Below are 22,335 nucleotides of genomic sequence, written 5' to 3'. Positions count from 1 at the left end.
GCGCAAACAGTAACTTAATGATATCAAAATTTTAGACACCGTGACCAAAAGTGTGAATTATGCTGTAGATGCGACTAAGCACTCAGCCACATCCGGCTTTGACGCCGCTTTAGGCTTCGCAACTACTGCCAAAGGTATTATTAATATTTATTGATCCATATTCTGTACAGTTATAAAATGCATTTTAATCTTTGTTATTATATAAAATAAAAATATTTCTTGTAGATAGTGTAACCGATGCATTTAATAGTTCTGTAGAACATTCACAAAAAGCGGCAGAGACTGGTCAAAGTTATTTAACTTCTGCTCAAGGTAAATTATCGATTTACTAAAAATAATTATTTGAACGTATTAAATTTCACAAATTGAAATCGTAGACAGTAACTTAATGGTATCAAAATTTTAGACACCGTCACCAAAAGTGTGAATTATGCTGTAGATGCGACTAAGCAATCAGCCACATCCGGCTTTGACGCCGCTTTAGGCTTCGCAACCAATGCCAAAGGTATTATGAATCATAAAATATCCATTTTATTTACTACAGCTAAAATTTAAAATATAATTGTTGTTATTAAAGTGAATAAATATTTCGTGTAGATACTGTAACTGGTTCATTTAGTAGCTCTGTAGAACATTCGCAAAAAGCGGCAGAAACCGGTCAAAGCTATTTAACTTCTGCTAAAGGTATATACCTAAATATTATTAAGATTAATCTATTCAATTACCTGTCAAATTATAATAAAAAATAATATTCAATCCTCCCCATGCATATCAGTTAGTATCGGTAAGGATAAACGATTAAATATATGATTATCAGAACAGTATAGATCTTATATTATTGTTCTCATTGTAGATTCAGTAACAAATGCAATTCAAAGCGCAGTAGACACTTCGAAACAAACCGTTGAGTCAGCTTATGATACTACAAAATACTATGTTTCTAGTGCCAAAGGTAATACTTAAAAGTTATTTAGGCTCTTATATTTTGGTCGAAAATCAAAAAATATTGATTATATTATAACTTTTAGATAATGTACAAACCACAGTACACAATACAATAGATTCTACACAAAAGGCAGCTCACAATGTTGTTGAAACAGGCAAATACTATGTTAGCAGTGCAACAGGTAATGGTAACAATTTACTTGTTCTTCTGTTCTATTGGCACTAGTTTATAATAATTATTAAATGATTTTAAAAATACGGTATCAGATACAATAGAAGGAAACACAGACGAATCTTCTACGGGTACCCAGTGTTAATTTAATTTAGCGAAAGTTACTTAGGATTATCTAAAATATTTCGTGTTTGTTTTCCATTAATAATAGTTATCTAATATTGTATGTTTTTTGCCAAAACTCGAAATCGCAAACAGGAATTTAATGATATCAAAATTTTAGACACCGCGACCAAAACTGTGAATTATGCTGTAGATGCGACTAAGCAATCGGCCACATCCGGCTTTGATGCCGCTATAGGCTACGCAACTAGTGCCAAAGGTATTACAAATAAATTATACCCATGTTCTTTTATTAAATATAATTGTTGTTATTATAGTAAACATATTTCTTGTAGATACTGTAACCGGTGCATTTAGTAGCTCTGTAGAACATTCACAAAAAGCGGCAGAAACCGGTCAAAGCTATTTAATTTCTGCTAAAGGTAAATAACCGAAATATTAAAATAATTTATTCAATTACCTGTCAAATTATAATAAAAAATGATATTCAATCCTCCCCAGACATGCATATCAGTTATTATCGGTAAGGATAAACGATTAAATGTATGATTTTCAGAACAGTATAGACTTTTTATTATTGTTCTTATTGTAGATTCAGTAACACATGCAATTCAAAGCGCAGTAGACACTTCGAAACAAACCGCTGAGTCAGCTTATGATACTACAAAACACTATGTTTCTAGTACCAAAGGTAAAACTTAAAAGTTATTTAGGCTCTTATATTTTGGGCGAAATCCAGAAGTTATTGATTTTCTTATAACTTTTAGATAATGTTCAAAGTACAGTGCACAATACAATAGATTGTACACAAAAGGTAGCTCACACTGTTGTTGAAACAGGCAAATCCTATGTTAGCAGTGCAACAGGTAATGATAACAATTTACTTGTTCTTCAATTCAATGGCAATAATTTATAATAGTTATTAAATGATTTTAAAGATACGGTATCAGATACAATAGAAGGAAACACAGACGAATGTACTACGGGTAGCCAGAGTCATTTTGATGTAGCGAAAGGTACTTAGGATTATCTGAAATGATTTGTGTTTGTTTTACATCAATAACGCTCTTCTAATTTTCTGTGTTTTACGCTATTTTTGTTTTGTGTTTGTAATTAATTTATTATTGTTGCTAACATAACATTTAGGTACTGCACAAAACTCTATGCAAAGCGCTGTAGATGCGTCAAAGAGCTATGCGTTTTCTGCTTTTGAAATAGGCATAGCGTATCTCAATGATGCTAAAGGTATTTTTCATTTTATAATTCATTGCTTATTCGATTTGAATTTGTTGTAATTTCGTACCTATTATTTTTACATCGATTTTTTTTCGTTTTGTAGATATGGTAGCAAGCACTGTTGATAGTACAAAAAAAGTTGGGCAAAATACAGTAGAAACTGGAAAGTCATATGTAGATTTAGCAAAAGGTAATTCTGAGTTATCATGGATTTATTTTGAAGATTGACAACAATAACTATAATATGTTCAACACTTGTTTACTTTTTTGTTTATTTACTTTTGGTTTTCGCACAGATACTGTGACTAGTAGTATTGAAACTGGTAAAAATGCCGCAACGTCTGCAGTCGACATAGGAATATCGTATGTAGGGGCTGCCAAAGGTATAAAAAGACATCGAATATAACTTGCTAGTGAAATAACGTACTTTTGTTCTGTTAAAACAGGCTTATTCAAAATATTTTATGCTATTAAATTTAGTTTCTTTTTTCATCTCATTTGTATAAATATAACATTGTTTATCACATTTTAGACACTGTAGCTAATACAGTACATGACACTTTAGAAGCAAGTAAGAATGTAGCTTCCGCAGCTGTAGAGAAAGGGACATCACTTGTAGGAGCCGCAAAAGGTAGGCTTTATGTGCTTGAAAATGACTTTGTTTATGTTTTCGGATTTCATTGGCATTTACTCCGTTCTTTTTCACTACTTGTAGACACTGTAGCAAGCGGCGTTGAAACTACAAAAAATGTAGCTGCATCTGCAGTAGACAAAACTTCTTCGTTAGCGAATAGTGCAAGTGGTATGAATGGAATTTAGTATCACTCACACTTTTAAAAGATTTGTTTGTTCTTAAATTTAAATTAAGTATTAATTCTTTAAATTTGAACAAAGACATACTAAGTTTATACAAAATATTCATCGTTTAAAAAATATTCAACTGATACAGTGTCAAACACTGTTCAAACAACAGTTGATATTACGAAAAACTTAACAGCTACAGCTTACCATAAAAGTGCTAATTTTTAAGGAGCCGCTAAAGATTCTTTAAATTAAGTATAATTTCTTTCAAATTTAACAAAGACATACTCACTAAGATTCTAATAAAATACAAAATATTCATCGTTTAAAAAATATTCAACAGATACTGTTGCAAATACTGTTCAGACTACAGTTGACACTACGAAAAACGTAACAGCTACAGCTTATGATAAAAGTGCTAATTTACTAGGAGCCGCTAAAGGTACACAATTTCTCCTTTTATGTTTTGATTTATTATATTTGTTTCGTTTTTTAATTTAATTTTATTATTATAGATTCTGTATCGAACACTGTATACGGCACTGTAGATACCACTAAAAATCTTGCTTCATCCGTTTATGATAAGAGTTCATCTCTTGTAGGAACAGCAAAAGGTACAAAATTTATTTCTATTTGAATATATATTATATATATCTAGTCAAAACAAAATAAGGGCCACCACGTTTTTACAGTATTCTCATTAATTCTTGAGGTTTATAGGTTGATCAAGGATTCGATTGGATAAATTGATTGATTTTTATTGTAGACAGCATAAAATAATGATGTAAAGAAAGAAAATTTCTCTACGTTTTCTAAAAATTTACATTTTTGCAAAGATATAATTAATGAGGAAAAAATTTCTACAAAAAAAACGTAAAATGTTGGTTGATTTGTGACTTCCTCAATATCAAGCCCTCCTCGTTCTCTTATGCACACTTGAAGCCTAGAAGGTACACTCCACCAGGTGTACCACTGTTTCTTGAGGAATTTGTTCCCAGCTTGATTTCAGAACGTTTATTAGCTGTCTTTCATTGTGCACGGGTTGGTTTGTGCTTCAAGCAATGCGTTTCAGTTAATCCCACATGTGTTCAATGGGATTGTGATCCGGACTGTTTGCAGACCAGGGCAACACCTGTATACCAGCCTCCTCTAGGGCTTCTCTGGTGGCCCTAGCTGTATGAGCGCGAGCATTATAGTGCATCAGATGGAATCTTGCGTCCATTCTCTGTGTATATGAGACCATATGAGGTCTTATGAGCTGCTTGATGTAACGTTGAGCTGTTATTGTGCTTTCGTTTAGATATCCAAATGATTTGAATTTTCTTTAGTGTTAATTCCGCCTATATTTGTCTTTAAACAATTCGACACGTGTTTCGCCCCTACTCGAGGCATCCCCAGGACGTGTTGACTCGCCAAAATCTGGCTCGAGACTCGTTCTTCTTCGACTAGACTTCGCTTAGAATTACCAGCTCGGTTCTGCCTGACATACAGATTCTCTCTCTCCCCATACCCTACCATTGGGACCCCCAAATCAGTCACTTTCATGGATGCAAGCATCCCAAAATCGCTCACCTTCACGCCTCCAGTCCCTAATGCGACGTTTATCACTAAAAAATTTTACTTTGCACTCATCCGTAAACAATACTGTCCTCCAATCATTCATATCCATGCTAGATGCTGCCTTGCGAATGATAATCGGTTTGCACCATAAGCAATTGTTAATGTTATCCGCACTACGCGTCTCCTGGAGAACTGCTGGTCTTTGTGTAAACGATTTCTAATGGTTTGATCACTAAAACGTGTACCGGTCGCCTGCTGCAAACGGTTTTGTAAGGAACGGGCTGTTATGCAGCGTTCTCTGTGCGCAGTCAAGCGCACGTAGTGGTCCTCCTGTGTGATAGTTGCTCGAACTCTGCCAGATCCCCGTCTCCTGGTTAGGCTCCCAGTTTCTTGAAAACGATTCCAAGCATTGTGGATCGCTCGCCGGGAAAAACCCAGCTGCAACGCTACAGAACGCTGCGAATGGCCTTCTTGACGCAATGTTACTTTTCTAGTTACGGTTAGCAAGTCCATACGACGTCGAATACTCGGCATGACTTTTTTTAAATGTTAATGCAGCCACTAATTAAACAAAATTTACAGTGTTCTCAGGAACACTTAGCATAATTTAATAATTTCAACTCAGTCAATAATTTTAATAATCAGCTACTTGCGAATGCATACACAATAAATCATCGCTAAAGAGATCAATTAAATCAAGTGGCCCTTATTTTGTTTTGACTAGTATATATATCTTTAAATACTCATTTCTTCTCTTAAGTTACTCCGTTACTATTTTACTCCTTTTAGACACAGTAGCGAGCGGTGTTGATGTTACAAAAAATGTAGCTGCATCTGCAGTAGACAAAACTTCTTCGGTAGCGAATAGTGCAAGAGGTATTAACGGTTTTCTACTAGAATTTGTAGTCATTTAAATACAATTTGTATGTAATTTATTCTATTCAATTTTTTATGCGTAACTTTTAATATTTTCTTTTTATTTATATTTAATTAAAGTATTAAATCATTATTTTGAATAATAAATAAAAAATACTCACTAAGTTTATACCAAAAAAAGTCATCGTTTAAATTATATTCAAACAGATACTGTGTCAAATACTGTTCAAACAACAGTTGATATTACGAAAAACGTAACAGCTACCATAAAAGTGCTAATTTTTTAGGAGCCGTTAAAGATACTTTAAATTAAGTATAATTTCTTTCAAATTTCACAAAGACATACTCACTTAGATTATAATAAAATACAAAATATTCATCGTTTAAAAAATATTCAACAGATACTGTTGCAAATACTGTTCAGACTACAGTTGACACTACGAAAAACGTAACAGCTACAGCTTATGATAAAAGTGCTAATTTACTAGGAGCCGCTAAAGGTACACAATTTCTCCTTTTAAGTTTTGTTTTATTTTTATATTTGTTTCGTTTTTTAATTATTTTTTTATTATTATAGATTCTGTATCGGACACTGTATACGGCACTGTAGATACCACTAAAAATCTTGCTTCATCCGTTTATGATAAGAGTTCAACTCTTGTAGGAACAGCAAAAGGTACAGCATTTATATCTATTTGAGTATATAAATATCTTTAAACACTAATTTATTCTCTTAAATTACTCCGTTACTATTTTGCTACTTTAAGACACAGTAGCGAGCGGTGTTGATGTTACAAAAAATGTAGCTGCATCTGCAGTAGACAAAACTTCTTCGATAGCGAATAGTGCAAGGGGTATTAATGGTTTTATAAAAACATTTGTAGTTATTCAAATATAATTTGTATGTAATTTATTCTGTTCAATTTTTTATGCGTAACTTTTAATGTTTTCTTTTATTTAAATTTAATTAAAGTATGAAATCATTCTTTTGAATACAAATAAATACTCACTAAGTTAATACTAAAAATTCATCGTTTAAATAATATTTCAATAGATACTGTGGCAAATACTGTTCAGACTACAGTTGACACTACGAAAAACGCAACAGCATCAGCTTACGATAAAAGTGCTAATTTATTAGGAGCCGCTAAATATACACAATTTTTCCTTTTAAGTTTTGTTTTATTTTTATATTTGTTTCGTTTTTTAATTATTTTTTTATTATTATAGATTCCGTATCGAACACTGTATACGGCACTGTAGATACCACTAAAAATCTTGCTTCATCCGTTTATGAAAAGAGTTCGTCTCTTGTAGGAACAGCACAAGGTAATTTATACCTTCCTCTCTATATATATCTTTAAACAATACTCAATTCACTTCATTTACTCTCTTCCTTTTTTATTACTTGTAGACACTGTAGCAAGCGGCATTGAAACTACAAAAAATGTAGCTGCATCTGCAGTAGACAAAACTTCTTCATTAGCGAATAGTGCAAGAGGTAATAATGATTATAATAAATTCAATTATTATCATTAATAATAATTTTTTGCGTTATTTACTTAAATTTGTTTTTGCTTTACGTATCTTTTGCTTTCTCTTAAATGATATAAAGTATTAATTCTTTCAAATTTAAAACATATTCAAACAGATACTGTTGCAAATACTGTCCAGTCTACAGTTGACACTACGAAAAACGTAACAGCTACAGCTTATGATAAAAGTGCTAATGTATTAGGAGCCGCTAAAGGTACATTACTTTTATTTTGAGATTGCTTTATTTTCATTAGATTCGTTTTTAAGGTTTTATTTTTAAATTATAGATTCTATATCGAACACTGTGCACGGTACCGTTGATACTACTAAAAATCTTGCTTCATCTGTATACGATAAGAGTTCGTCTCTTGTAGGAGCAGCAAAAGGTATTCATTAATATCAGTAGCAGTATAGTTTTTTTATTTAATTATAATCATTTTCTTTATTTATGTTATTATTGTTTTAATACTTGTAGACACTGTAGCAAGCAGCATTGACACTACAAATAATGCAGCTTCATCTGCATTAGAAAAAACTACTGCACTAGCAAGTAGTGCAAAAGGTATAATGACACTTGTATGCCAAAATTTGTGTTTATTTCGCTTTGGTTTTCGTTTTACATTATTTATTATTGTAGATTCTGTAGCAAGTACAGTAGATGCCACAAAAACAGCAGCAGCTATAGCGTTTGATAAGGGACTATCATTAGTTGGCAGTGCGAAAGGTTCGTTATGGTCCTTTAGTAGTCTTGCATTTATTAATATAAAAATTCATATAGCTCTGAATTTAAAAATTACCACTATTCGTAGAATGCTTGATTGTTCACTTAGCATTTGCTTTTTAGATACGATAGCAAGCACAGTACAAGGTACAGTTGATACAACAAAGAACGTAGCAAGTGCTGTTTATGATAAAAGCGCAAATCTAGTTACTGGAGCTAAAGGTAGAGTATATCATAATAATTCGAAAATAATAGTTAATAAATAAGTTAATCACAATAGGCACCATAATATTATTCAAGATTAGCTGAACTTTTTTACGATTATACTAAGATAATTGTATACAGTTTCACTAAATACTTAAACGAGCAAGTTAGACTAACTATGATGTTTTATTCTTGTCTACATGTTCATAGAGAACATGGTTTGCGTTTACCATTTATCTTCAGATGATTCTGCATGCTCGTTTTTCCTGATGCCTATTCTTATAAAAGAACGCCAGTATAACTTCCACGTTCGCTAGAACAATTTAGTTATTGTTTATTTTTTCCTATAGTTTATGTCAATTTTTTTCTTGCTTTACTTATTCCTTTTCTTATTTATTTCTGCATGGTATCTGTGGCTAATTTCTGTTTATAGACTTAGTTACAAGCTCGGTGACGGACGACTCAGAAGATTCTAAGGCTAATAGCATTCTTGAAAGTGGTAAAGGTACTAATATATACATTATTTTCGTTTGCTTTACTAACGTGATTAAACGCAGTTTTAAAAAAAAATATTTTTCGAGAAATTGTACGACTTTTATTTAACAAAATCAAAATTTAGAACATATTGTCCAATAATATCTTCGTAGGTACCAAAAGAATCGCAACAATCTTTAATTCATTAAAAAATAAGATTAATTAGTTCCGTAGAAATGTGGTTTTAAAATAGAACTGTAAGTGTTGGCCCTTGTATATCTGCAATATAAGTTTGTTAGTCTTCCATGACAATAGTGAACTCTATTTATGGGATCAATATATTGGATATGTACACCTTAATGGGAATAAATAATAAGGTTTACTTTGAGACTGTTATACTTTACAACCAAACGTTTCTATGTAATGGTACCTAAATTAACAAGTTTTTCGTTTTATGAATGTGCTTTCTAACTAATTCTAATTTAAATGTTACTTGACAATCTCGATTTTAGGGCAAACTAGTTTTTCCTAGGCCAAATAAGTTCATCTAGGCGAAACGATAAACTGGTACCTTCCGACGAGGTTAAACTAGCTTCACCTTTCCGCCTTTGAACAAACCCTAGGCTGTCGAGCCTAACAAAAATAACTCCACCTCAGGAAAAACTGGTTACGCCTAGTCTATACTAGTTCTGCCTCGTCAAAAATCAGATTTATCCTATCGCCTAAAAGATGAACTGATTTGGCCTATGAAAACTTAGTCCTAAAATACGGTTTGGTCGGTAACATATGGATTTTAGTTGCTGTAACACAAAGCCGCATATACAAATACAGTTGCAAAAACTGTGGTAAAAACTTCAATTGTATTGATTCTTATGTATTTGTTCTATATTTTGTCACCTGGGAACGTATCCCCCCTATAATCCCATATAAGTGACCATTCCATGTTCACGGGTTTTGTATTCGCGGCATACCATTTTTTTTTATGTTTTTGGGTTATAAGTAGTTATTAAAGCTGATAGAAAAGTACAAAGGACAAAAAAGTCCTACTTGAAGCGATATTATTCACTACTGTATACTTTAATTAAAAGGATCCCTATAAGTAGGTATATTTACTTATTATTTAAATAAAAATTTTAACCTATAAAGATCTGTAGACTGACTTAATTGGAATGTAAACCTATATTTCACTTGTTTCTACAAGAAAAGGTCGGGGTACGTTGAAATAATTAAGAGATCGTAAATATGCAGTCAGTTTTCCGTGTATTGGAAATAGAATCATTCAGTGTGAAACTTTCCGAAAATCCTCCATAACACTTATAAATAATTAGTTCAGTAATCGTAAACTAATATACTTACTAGATTATGTTGGTATTTTTTTTAACTAACGGTGTATAAAGTATTGTACATAATTGTTACTAACAACTTTTACGAATACTTTAAGTTATTATTTATTACTTACTGATAACATTTTTATAGACACCATCAACACGACTGTAGACAGCACTAAGAAGGCTGCTGACGACGCTAAGGAGAAAGCCAGAAGAGCTGCAGAGGCTGCTAAACAAGAGGCTACGAAGGCTGCAGAGGCTGCCGCAGAAGAGGCCAAGCGAGTAGCTAGTAAGTTACATTTTATGGGATTTAGATACGCAGCGAGTAAATGTTGACAGGTATAGCTGACAGCCCATAGTACAGTATTCGGCATTCCCAATATACTATCTACAGATAGAGATAAATTACTATCTTCTACTGTCAGTACTTAGCTGTCAATAATCTGAAGCTGTCCCAATTATACACGATAAGTCATTCTTATCGACTTATATTGGGTCACGTGAATTGCAATTTCCATACAAACTTTTATCGCTGGTAAGCTATACGTCTTCCCATTGACAGACATCGTGTACGGATAAGAAGAGTTACCGTCGATAAGTTTATTGGGACAGAAAAGTCAACGATAGTTACGATTTATATCTCAAGTAGGCTACAACCGGAGATAGACTGAATATTGAGAACGGCTGAAGTCGTAACGAATTACAAAACGACCTACCAAAGCGATGACGAGACTAATTCTTAACTCGATAAGATAATTAAACCTAACTTGTTTTTTGACGAAATGGTAGCAGCAACTGATCTGAAGTTGAAGCCAAGCAATAGGTATTGGAACTCCTTATTAAAACTATTTATTATTGCAGTGCTCCGACTCTTACTATGGATAAATCTTTTACGCATTATATGTGTTGCGTTACTATTGCGCTTTGAGTAACATATTATTATGTATATATATTTCATTGATGGGGCTCAGTACGATGTGAACGGTTTGCCTGTGGTCACAACGTAAAGCGGTACAGCGCCCGTTCCCTGAGATTTAAGGCTGAGCTCCGAGTCAACGGCCTTGAGCAATCGAGCGGAGCTAGGTTGCCTCTTTCGCACAGGATCGCCATAGTTTTAATTCAGAATTAGAAGCATTTTTAATTTATTACAAACCTTATGCAATTTTCTTTACAAAACTATGTCATGTTAAATAGCATTGGTAAGTTAATAGTTAATAGTTTTTCATACAATTTTTATCTAGATTGAATGAATGATAAGCATGGCAAAATGTAAAAGTTAGGGGGTACTATGGTGATTTATTTTCGCAATGTCTATTATAAATAGAAATGCAAAGATCAACCCCCTTATTCATAATGGACCGCTAACTTAAAACAGCCGCTAAGGAATGTTTTTTCTCATTCTGACTTAGGTCAATAGAAGAAGACAGAGTGAGAATTAGCAATGCTTTAAGTTAGCAGACTATTATGAATAAGGGGGAAAATGATTTACTTCTCATACTCTGTAGACATGTAATTATTTTTTATTAATTATCCGCTATTTTGGCGGCCTTAATGATCACAATATCGTGCGCGAGCGTGTCCCTTTGTGTTCGTTCAAAAAACCGATAAATCACGGGTCGCTCCGCGCGCAGCTTGTAATGCTCGTAGCAAGACGTCCAAAGTATGAGATTCTTTCATTGCATGATACATTTCATGTTACATTTCACCAATCTGTACGCACCATTAAAGGCCGGCAACGCATCTCTTGGCTCCTCGTGTTCTAGATGTTCATGAGCGGTTGCCATACCTCTCCCCATCACGTCAGCATCTTGCTAAAACAAATCTATAGTTATTTCCAGTTACAATTGTTCTTTTTTTAATGTATAGCAAACATCTCGTTCCAGATGCTGCTGTAGAAGAATCCAAGAAGGCAGCAGAGAAGGCGGCGGCAGACGCTTCGAATGCAGTCAGCAGCACAGTTGACAATACCCTCAAGAGAGTGGAGAACGCCGCCGACGAGGGAATCAAGAACGCGGGCCACGTTGTCGACTCGAAGATCAAAGACGCTGATAGATATCTTAATGAGAAACGGGAAAATGTTAGTAAATCATTTGTAATCTTACTTCGATAATAGGGTACATGTATGCATACTTTTTAAAAATACGTAGATGTTTTTGATTTTTACAACCTAAAAGTTATCAAACGCATCAAATAAATAAGAACATTCTTAATGAATTAAAAAATAAATATTCTTTTCGGGTAATATATGTCGCCTATTCAAACGCGCCATTTTGCGGGGGTTTCTGTGACGTCATAGTCTTTATCAACAATCTATGTTATACTTGTTAATGGAGACCCGGTTTTTTCTTGGGTTGTTAATAATATAATTTAGTACATCTGTAATCGCTGAAAATAATATCTAGCAATCATACCAGGGATTATGTTAACAGTTGTGTTTACATGGATTATGACGTCACAGTGCGCTTCAATCAATAGTATTGCGATTCGATATTTTATATTTCGCGCGTATTTAGAGTAATATTTATTCAGCAAACATTTAATAAGAAAAATCTATTTATAGTATAATCATAATAATAAAGATTAAAAAAAATAATTGAACTAAATATCTGTAACACTCATACACCCTATTGATTTGTGGTGATGTGTACATGAATTTAAAAGCTATGAAATGGGCTTTTATGATTCAGAATGTTCACAGTTTTAACATCAAAGTTTTAAATTTTATTCCTATAATTTGTCCGTTTTATTAATAGTTGATTTAGATGTCCTAAAGGACGTAGGTATCGATACCACTTATGTTTTTTTGTAAAAATTTAAAACGGTAAAATTGATATACCTATACGTTAACTGACAACATCGAACGACCGTCCGTCCAGCCGCCATTTCACACGGAATAAACGCCCGTGATAGTAACATGCATTTACATTCGCTGAGTGTTCTCTCGCATTTGTTATACCTCGAGTTGAATAGTTTTATTCCTTCCTTTTGGGAGTGCTTAGATTGGGCTGAGTATATTGATCGTGAAAATTCTGATAGGACGTGTGTTGAAAGGACAATAGGGACAATTAGTGCTACAATTTCATGATTACTTTGAACAAGAAAATCAAAATGACGGTCTGCTTACACCTATCGCGCAAGTGCCAAACAGTGTTAAGGCCGCGTTGGGATCGATGAAATGGCAGCAGAATATGATTCTATCGTCCTTAGGATTCCTCCATATAACTGCTTATCAATTGAACAATACAAGCCCCCCATTTACAGTGAATAAAATGTTGCAATTACTAAAAAACGCTCCCACGTGACAGCTGAGAACTGGGCAAGTATGGTAGAGAGAACTAAGAGTCATAATGTCAGATTGGGACCGTGACATAGCATTTAATAATTTATGCACGCAATAACTAATCATAAATATAATCATTAATATTACTGAGGACTCCTCATCGGACGAATCCAGTATAAATGATTATTCTGACGACTCATGTTAATAAAAGGAATTAAACTATTTTTGCTGTTCTATTTTTATGCCATATACTAAAAATATAGTAAACTTTATGTATTTTAATTTATTGGATTCAACCTTAAAATTTTGTTTTCTTCCTGATTAAATAACATATTACACCTTGTTTACATATTAGCATTTATTTGTATCGATTATTTGTAATCTGTGGCACAATAGTAGTAAGTAATCGTTATGTGTGCCACATCACTAACGGAGCGGTACCCGTCCATGAAGTACAATATTATTTATATGAAATTTTAACATAAACAATGTGAAAATTTCATGGCGTGACCTGTCAAAAAACTATTAATAAAATGAATAAAGTGTAAGAATGGTTGAAACCGAAAATGTTTATGAGCACAAGTAAACCAAGATGGCGAATTCCAAAATGGCCACCATGTAAAAAAAAACATGTTTTTTAAAGTATTAAAAAAATACAAAGTGTTATTTGATAGATGAAAAGAACCTTTCGAGTTTGTTCTTGAGTCAGATTTGACTGGTTTTCTATATACTTATTATTCTTTGTTATTACAGCTTGTGGGAAACTTATCGTCTAAGGCACAAGACGGTGCTGATGGAGCGGCTAGTCTTCTGAGCAAGGGGCTGAGCACTTTCAAGTAGAAATCTCATCATTGTTTTATATTTCTTCCGTACTGGTCATCCGGGAAACAAGATTTATCTATAGAAACAATAAGCACAAAACAACAGTTCCTCTGAAATTGATATAAAAATATGTATTTTCATACCCAAATTAAAACTATTTTGCTACAATTACCCACTGCTGACAATGGGATGTTAAAATATTATAATTTTAATGTTAGCTCACAAACTATGTGTCCCTACTTACTGAATTTTATATTTAGATTAAATATTGATGTTGTTCGTTCATGCCTTATTATGTTAGCACTTATATAATAATGCTTTAATAAACACACATATACATTAAAGCTTAAGATTATTTCCAAAGTTTACTCATTTTTGGAAATGTTAAAATCTATTATAAAATAACACTATTATTCAATTAAACTGAGTGTATTCCGCAATTCTGAGCAATTACAAATAAAATATTTCGAAGGTTTATTTCTCTATTTGTGTTATGTTTTTGGAAAATTTAAATTGTATAAAAACAAGAGCTAAGTACAGCTTTTTGAATGGGCTTTGAATATAAACTTATACTTAACTGGTACCTGTAACCATGATTAAACTTAAGGCTTAATATAATGTAAAAAAATCTCAATAAAAATTAAGTTATGCATATATCTCTCAAATTAATTTGTATAAATAAGTACCAAGGGGGCGTGAATAAACTACGTGAGATGTGAGATAAGGGTGGGAGAGAGGGGGGTTCTCGGCAAATATCACGCAATTTTTTTTTCTGATTGAAACAAAAAAAAACTTTTCGGTCCATTTAATCCAGATTGTACATGCTTAAGATTTACTGTCTTATTCATAATGACTTAGCGGAGATTTAAAACATCGCTAAAATACGCTTGTTAAAAATGGTATTCATAATCGTATATTAGAGCTAAAACGCTCATTATCTCTTCGATAAAGCTCACGTGACTTACAGTAGCTTCCTAGCTCCCTTCTATAAACCTATTATATGCACTCGAACGCAAAAAAACATGGCCGGCATCGATCAGCTGTTCGTTTGATTCGTAAACGCGTCCAATAGCTTTCCACTCAAAGTTTTTGGATATCCATCATAGATTGACAGCCGACAGACTTCAAAACATTGATTTTTGAAGTTTGAAATTAAGGATGTCTGTTTCCATTGACAATTCCTCATTAAATTAGCTAAAATCATGTTTTTTTTGTACGAAATGGCAACATTGCTTTCTATAGAGACGTAGGTATTAGTTGTGGGAGATTTATCTAACGACTATGAATAAGGAATTTTATCGAACGTTCGATAGGCTTAAAACACGTTTAACTAATATAGCTTTATACCTTCAAAAAGCTTTTTATTATGAATAAGGCAGTTTAATCTAGTGAAGTAATCTTAAGTGTAATCGTAATACGATTAAGATCATTTACTTATTCGTTCGAAAGAGACCGCGCATGATTCTCCATGGACTGAATTAGAGTAGACATATATAATATAATATATATAATATTGTTTTAATCACAGTAGTTACGATTTAAGTATTCTGTTGTTAAATTTTTATTACACTTATAACTCTCAGCAATATTGCTTACTATCTTAACTAGTCGTAAATAAAAGCATGAAGTATTTTTTTTTCTTATTACAATAACAAACCTACGCGCTTCGTAAGAAACCCACTTTAAAAAAAATCTCACATAAGATTGGGGAATGGGGTAGGGGTTGAATAACATCTCACCAGGGGGAGGGAGGGAGATACGGTAAATTAAAAAAAAAACACCTCACGTAATTTATGGACGCCCCCCAACTGTTAATATTGTGCTAATACATTTTGTATTTTGTGCATTTTGAAATTTACAATGACCTATAAAATTCATGCTTGGCTATAAAACTGCCGTCCAACTTCTGCCTTTATTTAATATTGACCAGGTATGAAAATTTTAAGTTTAAAGAAAAAGGGTTAAAAATGTTTTTAAATTAAAAAAAAATAAATCTTATTTTATATTTATATCATTATATATCATCAGAATGGTACAAAGATTTGTTTGCATATTTACCTAATAATGACTAATTTGAGTATTTAGGTATGTACGTTATATTTGTAGGTACCTGTAACCTATTGTAATAATTATATTATTATGTTTTATATGTTTGTGTCGGACATATATATTATAATTTTATTTTATCATTAGCAAGTATATGATAAATTGTATAATGTTTATTGTTTATTCAATAAATGCATCGCAAGACACACTTTTATTTTTACGTCTGATAAAAGCGACAGAGGCTCAGTCGTAGAAAGGTATGTACCCCTTGCCAAACTTAGCGGACGACTAGGAACGTAAACAGTACCTATAATCCATTTGTGTCATAAGGAAACATCCTATCCTACTACCTACCTACGGTGTTATTACAAATAGTAGATTTTAGAACGAGTGCACAAAACGAACCATTTTTATCCGAGACTGTTAGCAGCACGAGCCGAAGGCGAGGGCTTATAGTAATTTCGAGGATAAAATGGTTTTGTGGACGAGTTATTAACTCTGCTTTTCATTTCGATTACGAGGAAATAAAACAGTAGTATAACATGGACATTCTTAACAATTTTAGCAAATTTGAAGATATTAATAAACGCACGAAAAGACAACACCTTTTGTTGTCCCGCCGCTTTTTTTTTTAATCTTACGACATTGATATTAGGCTTGGGCTCTAGACCTATACAGCCTACTATTAAATTAATTTTGTAATATTTTTTTTTTAATTAATTAAATAACCTACCGTATTTTAATTTTTATACCTTTTATGTCTTAAAAAACACATGAGGCAAATAAATTAAAGTAAATATTATAAAATAACTAATTCTATCTCCAAACTTTTTTTTTGTGTTTGGCTGTAGGTATGGCTCATTTTCTTTGCCTTACTACGAAAAAGTACCTAATTAATAAATGATACATTTTGGATCTATGGGTATGACACTATTATTGTTAAATTAATAAATAAATAACAATTAACATTAAAAATATGATTTGAATGTATCATAATTTTCTAACTTATCAATCACGGTCACTTTCTTAAAAAATTATTTAGTTAATAACAAAACTCATATAGTTACCTACTTAATATTATTTCCATGTAAAGATGGTGGTAATACCTAAATTAAGAAATCGTGGCAGTAGGAAGATACCTACTAGAATTTCTCCGCTCCCCTTATATAAATGTAACTGTCGAAACCTGATATTATATAGTATATTCGTACCCGTCGTACAGGGTAAGTATTCGCACTCATGATTTCTTTATCGAATGGAAGATCCAGGTGCTACTTGAACGCTTTTGTCGTACTGTTTACGGGTAACGCCTGCATCAGTGGCTACAATAATTATAGTAGTAGAACTTAGAAGCAAGTAATCTCTTTGGGGAAACCATGTTTAACAAGTGTATTGAAAACTTATTTTACTTCTCATGCTGGTAGTCATGTCGAGAGAAAGCTGAAAAAATGGGTTTATTTACTTTTGTGCGCGCTTATATAGTTGCTGTCGTTTGTTTACTAATATTATAACTTAAATTCGACCTCAAATTGAAAATCTTACAACCTCTGTATTAAAATTAACTTCTACAACAATCTATTCTATTCGGTACGTAAACTGTACCCGTTTGTTTATATAAATAATATAATTTATTTAACAAATCCTAAACGTTAGGTTTAGCTTGTCAATACATAAGTAAAAATCTGATTAAATTATAATATTTTCGTTGTTCTTCTTTTAAATCATTTAAGTTTTGTAAAATTAACGTGCACAAAGAAACAGGCAAAATTTTTAAAAATTATTTTTATTATGCTTTGCATATGGTATATACATTATATTGTTATGAAGAATGTGTATTAATATTTTTTGAAATATGGCAACTTTTTCGTAAGTAATACTGTGACTACTTCTATGCCATTATGTCGAGATACTAAAACTAGGTACTCATACGAAATATTCTGTCATTGAGAATTTAAAAAAAATAATTATTCAATACTGGTTTCTTTCGAAAACACGATTTAAAGATATAGTTTTTTTCAATACTTTTCGAAAACTAGGTAGCTCTTTTAGAAAAAAAAAAAACTTGTCGAAAAGTGCTATACAATAAAAAATACAAGCATAAAGAGTGTTTTGATGTTATATTATACCCAAAAAACATTTCTGTAGATCATTCAGTATTCCCTTATTATTGATTTGGTGACAAATACTCAGATAATAATATTAAGGCCTTAAAAGATTCTCTGTTGAAACCTGGGCTAGCAGTGAGGTCGCTTCATCTTAAAAACTTGGTTCCTAGTTTTAGAATATCTGAATGAGCAAGTAGTTTATGGGCACAACGCCTATAATTATTTATTAGGTTTAAAGGTTATCATAACGCGTTCTAAAACTTTTTTTATGGAAGAGGAGAACAAACGAGCGTATGGATCTCCTCATGTTGAGTGATCAACGCCGCCCACACTCTCTTGCGACACCAGAGGAATCACTTGAACGGTGCCGGCCTTTCAGAAAAGTGACTGCGCTTTTTTTAAAGTACGCATGTCGATCGTCTCGGAAACACCGCACAAGTAAGCTCATTCTATATCTTTATTGTATGTGGAAGAAAGTTCCTTGAAAACCGCACTGTGGAGGACCGCCACACATCCGGATGGTGGCGATAATATCCTAATTTGTGGCGCGTCGTGTGAAGGACATACAATGAAACTATGTCTCTACGCAACGCTAACAATTTCCCGTGCGATAATTGAAACAACTCTGAGTAGCACGCGGTCAAATGGTTTGAGCTGATATTGGGGTGCGCCAGGCTAGAGATGAACTGAAGTGAAAAATATTAGACTACCTAAAAGTCAATCAAATTATTACGACAATATAGGTACTTAACGTAGTTACATCAACCATAGTCATTATTACATCAATCATAGTCCAAACTTGTAATTATGTAGATCAGTTAGCTTAGTTTATAATGTCTGAGTAAGTAATCTCATCTCAAGATGAATTGTAATTTATCATATTCGCCAACAACTTTCTGAAATCGTTTTGTATCCGTCTGCACTTTATCCGTCTACAATTTACTACAGCCAACTTCTATTTCGGTGTGGAGGAAGGTATAAGATAAAACCGCACCCAGACCATACATTTGTATATCATATTATAGGCAATGTTGTGCATACCTTTTCTATAGTGATTTAATTATTGTAATAGAAAACTATTGTAGTCTTATTCTTGTCAGAATAAATAATTTATCTCGAAGGTCAGCCTAATTAAGTACCTAAAACAATACTGTTTCACTACCTATGCACTTTCACACATAATGAGGAAGAAATCTGACACTTTTTGCCACGGGTGTCGCTTCGAACGCTTGACCCAGGAAAATTAATATAAACTGTGAAATTACCTATTAAACGTTGTTTACATTTTTTTATTTTGCTTTTTTACAAAAAAATGTCGCGTTGTATAACGATCGGCTGCAATAATAATGGTAATCATTCATTTCCGAAAGATTTACGATGACACTATGCTGCAAACTAGGCATAGCTTTTTAGTACAAAAATACAAGTAAAACAATAATGTTGCGGAATCAAATAATATAAAAATTTGTAGTGAATTCTTTTGGTACTCCTTGCGGAATCTATCAACTTCAGCGGTGACTTCGTGGAAGTCAACGGAAGTATTTTTCACATAGTGTGGATGCGGCTTAAAAGTTGAAAAACAAATTGTCAAATTCAATGGTGAACTAAAATATCACACATGTCACTGTCACATAATTGACAAATGTCACCTTTCAAAGTCTCAGGACTACGCTATTGCCAAAAGAATAAAAAAAAAGGCTCAGGACTTAATATTGCAAATAGGTATACCGTAGGGATGTGTTTTAGAAATTAATCAACTTGTCAAAAGTCGATTTTAATAACAATAAATAATCGATGTCTGCGAAAAAAATCGATTATTTTTTTGTATTACTTAAAAGTACATGCTTTTCATATTGAAATAATAATCCTAAGAGATTCATATTAACAATTTGTCGGACTAAAAATAAATTAAAATTATATGAATAAAAAAAATAACCAATTCAAAATTAAAAATCAAAGGCAATGTTCCCTTACAATTTCAAGGTAAGGAATTCGGAAACCAAATAGCATTATTGATACAAGTAGGGTAAGTATATGCATGAATTTTAAAAATACTTAAATTTTATTTTTTACATCCTAAAAATTATCAAACACTTAGAATTATAGATAAAAACATTCTTATTCAATTAAATTAATATCATATAATTAGTTGCAACTTTCACTCTTTTAAATTCAGAAGAAATAAAATCTGGGTTCAAAAATATATGTAATGTTGCTGATTCAAATAAATAAATAAATACCATTGCTTATGTTTATCTCGACTTTGACATCACACTACGCTTCAACCTACGTTTGCGTTTCGATGTTTTATATTTCGCACGTATTTATTGCACTTTTGTATATTTAATATTTACTATTCATCACAAATTAAAAAATAAATAAATATTTAACATAAAATAAATAATAATAAAGATTATAAAAAATAATATTTCAACTAAATATAAGTTACATGCATACTTTAGTAGTCTTAAACGTTTTATTTACTAAAATAAAAATGAAATAATGAGCATCCCAACAAAAATTACAAACTTATTGTCTTAAAAACTAAAACATAAATCAAAGAAAAAAATGCCAGAAATGTCCAGTCCTATTTTAAATTTGACTAGTTTTAAAATAAAATATCCTAGTCTCAAAAAGTAAACTTAAATACAAATCTTTCGTTAATCTTCAAGTTTAAACAATAAAATTATAATTATTGTCACAAATGTTCAGTTTTATTTTACATTTGAGACACGTAATTTATATAATCGATTATATTATACTATTAAAATGGATTTCAAGAAACTAATAATCGATTTAAATAAAAATCTATTATTTTTGAACATCCCTAGTATACCGTATATTAAGGGGGGGGTAACTATGGCTTAAAGGTTTCGTTACCAGGCCATAAAATCCAAAAAAAAAAGGGGGTAACTAGTACCCACCAATTACCAACCAAGGTTATATAAAATGGCTCTTTTAATAAAAAGTGTCTTTTCATTTTTAAAACAACCCATATTCTCAAGTTCATTACGAGTGTTTTCAATAACAAAACAACTGAACTTAAAAGAATGTAAGTTAAAATGTCTTTGAATTTCACAAAACAACATAACCTCAATTCCATTGTTTTGTTTTAGTCCAAGAATCGAGAAATGGGAATAAGTTAATTATAGAGGCCGTCTCGGTTCCCTCGACGAGAACGGATTTATTAGTGAGAGCAGATAAAATACAAGATCTTACTCCAGCCGTAATTGACGCAGAGAAACCCGTATGTTACTTGTGCAAATTAGGTTTAGATATAAAACACACGGATGTATTGATCCTAAGCCAGTTTGTAAGGTCTGATGGTTGCATGTTGCCACGAAGAATAACAGGACTTTGTAGTCGGCAACAGAAAAAAGTTGGGACAATGGTTTCAATGGCACAGAAAGCAGGTAGGTGTTAAATTATCATTTCTTTCGTTCTGATATTTATTATATCAATACTTATGATGTAACCAAAATTTATGAATGTGGCGGGAATTGAACCTCTGAGGTTCCATCCAAGCACTATTCCAACTGTTTGAGTGACAATGTGGTTCATAAATCTTGTTCAATCCTCACTGTATATTTAATTATTAATTGATTGAACAAAAACATTTCTTGTAAAAATAAATATGGCAGGACTAGGTTACAACCTACAACAACATATTATTCAATAGATCACATTACAATCAAATATATGCATTGTTTCGAAATTGTAATAATAAAAATGTCTATTATTTGCCAGAAGAAGTTTATAAGAGTATTTGTCATTCCATGAAATAAAAAAATGATAATGTTCCAGGACTGATGATCAATTTAACACCTTCTCGTTGTAAAAAGGATCCTAAGCAGAGATATGGTTACAAAAAGTTCAACACATACTTTGATGAGGCCACTATCTTCATGAAGAAAATACCTGATCAAAGGGACAAATTTAAACGCTAATCAATGTGCACTAGTAGTCTTGTGAAATGGTTTAGTTTTAAATAAAATAAATTTGACTATTTTAGTCTAATAATAATTTTACCTGAAAACCTCCGTTTTTTAGCAACTCTCACACACTAAAACAAATATAATATGTATCCCGAGTGTAAGACAGCTTGC

At 32.2% G+C, this 22,335-nt stretch overlaps 2 protein-coding genes across 51 annotated transcripts in view; both read left to right on the top strand.

The window, feature by feature from the left end:
* Positions 1 to 16,330, top strand: part of LOC126979603 (perilipin-4) — a 60,315-nt gene extending 43,985 nt beyond the window's left edge. For 9 of the 50 annotated variants that reach the window (XM_050828976.1, XM_050828990.1, XM_050828989.1 and 6 more), the window contains 34 exons: positions 36 to 134; positions 226 to 312; positions 407 to 505; positions 598 to 684; positions 854 to 952; positions 1,029 to 1,127; positions 1,401 to 1,499; positions 1,576 to 1,662; positions 1,833 to 1,931; positions 2,008 to 2,106; positions 2,179 to 2,256; positions 2,387 to 2,485; positions 2,580 to 2,666; positions 2,773 to 2,859; positions 3,009 to 3,107; positions 3,192 to 3,278; positions 3,621 to 3,719; positions 3,793 to 3,891; positions 5,627 to 5,713; positions 6,115 to 6,213; positions 6,291 to 6,389; positions 6,481 to 6,567; positions 6,768 to 6,865; positions 6,943 to 7,042; positions 7,128 to 7,214; positions 7,365 to 7,463; positions 7,537 to 7,635; positions 7,725 to 7,811; positions 7,887 to 7,973; positions 8,094 to 8,192; positions 8,608 to 8,679; positions 10,125 to 10,265; positions 11,860 to 12,053; positions 14,010 to 16,330. In XM_050828976.1, the coding sequence (XP_050684933.1) occupies positions 36 to 134; positions 226 to 312; positions 407 to 505; positions 598 to 684; positions 854 to 952; positions 1,029 to 1,127; positions 1,401 to 1,499; positions 1,576 to 1,662; positions 1,833 to 1,931; positions 2,008 to 2,106; positions 2,179 to 2,256; positions 2,387 to 2,485; positions 2,580 to 2,666; positions 2,773 to 2,859; positions 3,009 to 3,107; positions 3,192 to 3,278; positions 3,621 to 3,719; positions 3,793 to 3,891; positions 5,627 to 5,713; positions 6,115 to 6,213; positions 6,291 to 6,389; positions 6,481 to 6,567; positions 6,768 to 6,865; positions 6,943 to 7,042; positions 7,128 to 7,214; positions 7,365 to 7,463; positions 7,537 to 7,635; positions 7,725 to 7,811; positions 7,887 to 7,973; positions 8,094 to 8,192; positions 8,608 to 8,679; positions 10,125 to 10,265; positions 11,860 to 12,053; positions 14,010 to 14,096 (3,311 nt within the window). In that variant the 3' untranslated portion in view covers positions 14,097 to 16,330. The remainder of the gene's footprint in view (positions 1 to 35; positions 135 to 225; positions 313 to 406; positions 506 to 597; positions 685 to 853; positions 953 to 1,028; positions 1,128 to 1,400; positions 1,500 to 1,575; positions 1,663 to 1,832; positions 1,932 to 2,007; positions 2,107 to 2,178; positions 2,257 to 2,386; positions 2,486 to 2,579; positions 2,667 to 2,772; positions 2,860 to 3,008; positions 3,108 to 3,191; positions 3,279 to 3,620; positions 3,720 to 3,792; positions 3,892 to 5,626; positions 5,714 to 6,114; positions 6,214 to 6,290; positions 6,390 to 6,480; positions 6,568 to 6,767; positions 6,866 to 6,942; positions 7,043 to 7,127; positions 7,215 to 7,364; positions 7,464 to 7,536; positions 7,636 to 7,724; positions 7,812 to 7,886; positions 7,974 to 8,093; positions 8,193 to 8,607; positions 8,680 to 10,124; positions 10,266 to 11,859; positions 12,054 to 14,009) is intronic. The other 41 variants (XM_050828992.1, XM_050829011.1, XM_050829008.1 and 38 more) reach the window with 35 other exon arrangements.
* Positions 16,331 to 21,109: 4,779 nt separating this feature from the next.
* On the top strand, positions 21,110 to 22,235 carry LOC126979650 (28S ribosomal protein S18a, mitochondrial). Its single transcript, XM_050829107.1, has 3 exons — positions 21,110 to 21,281; positions 21,346 to 21,642; positions 22,034 to 22,235. The coding sequence occupies exons 1-3, from the start codon at positions 21,179 to 21,181 to the stop codon at positions 22,174 to 22,176; spliced, it is 543 nt and encodes a 180-aa protein (XP_050685064.1). The 5' UTR covers positions 21,110 to 21,178; the 3' UTR covers positions 22,177 to 22,235.
* The last annotated feature ends 100 nt before the right edge of the window (positions 22,236 to 22,335 follow it).

Source organism: Leptidea sinapis, chromosome 3 (genome assembly GCF_905404315.1).
Source record: "Leptidea sinapis chromosome 3, ilLepSina1.1, whole genome shotgun sequence".
Lineage (NCBI taxonomy): Eukaryota > Metazoa > Arthropoda > Insecta > Lepidoptera > Pieridae > Leptidea > Leptidea sinapis.
The sequence above is the reverse complement of the archived record's forward strand: the minus strand, read 5'-3'. Positions and strand labels throughout refer to the sequence as shown.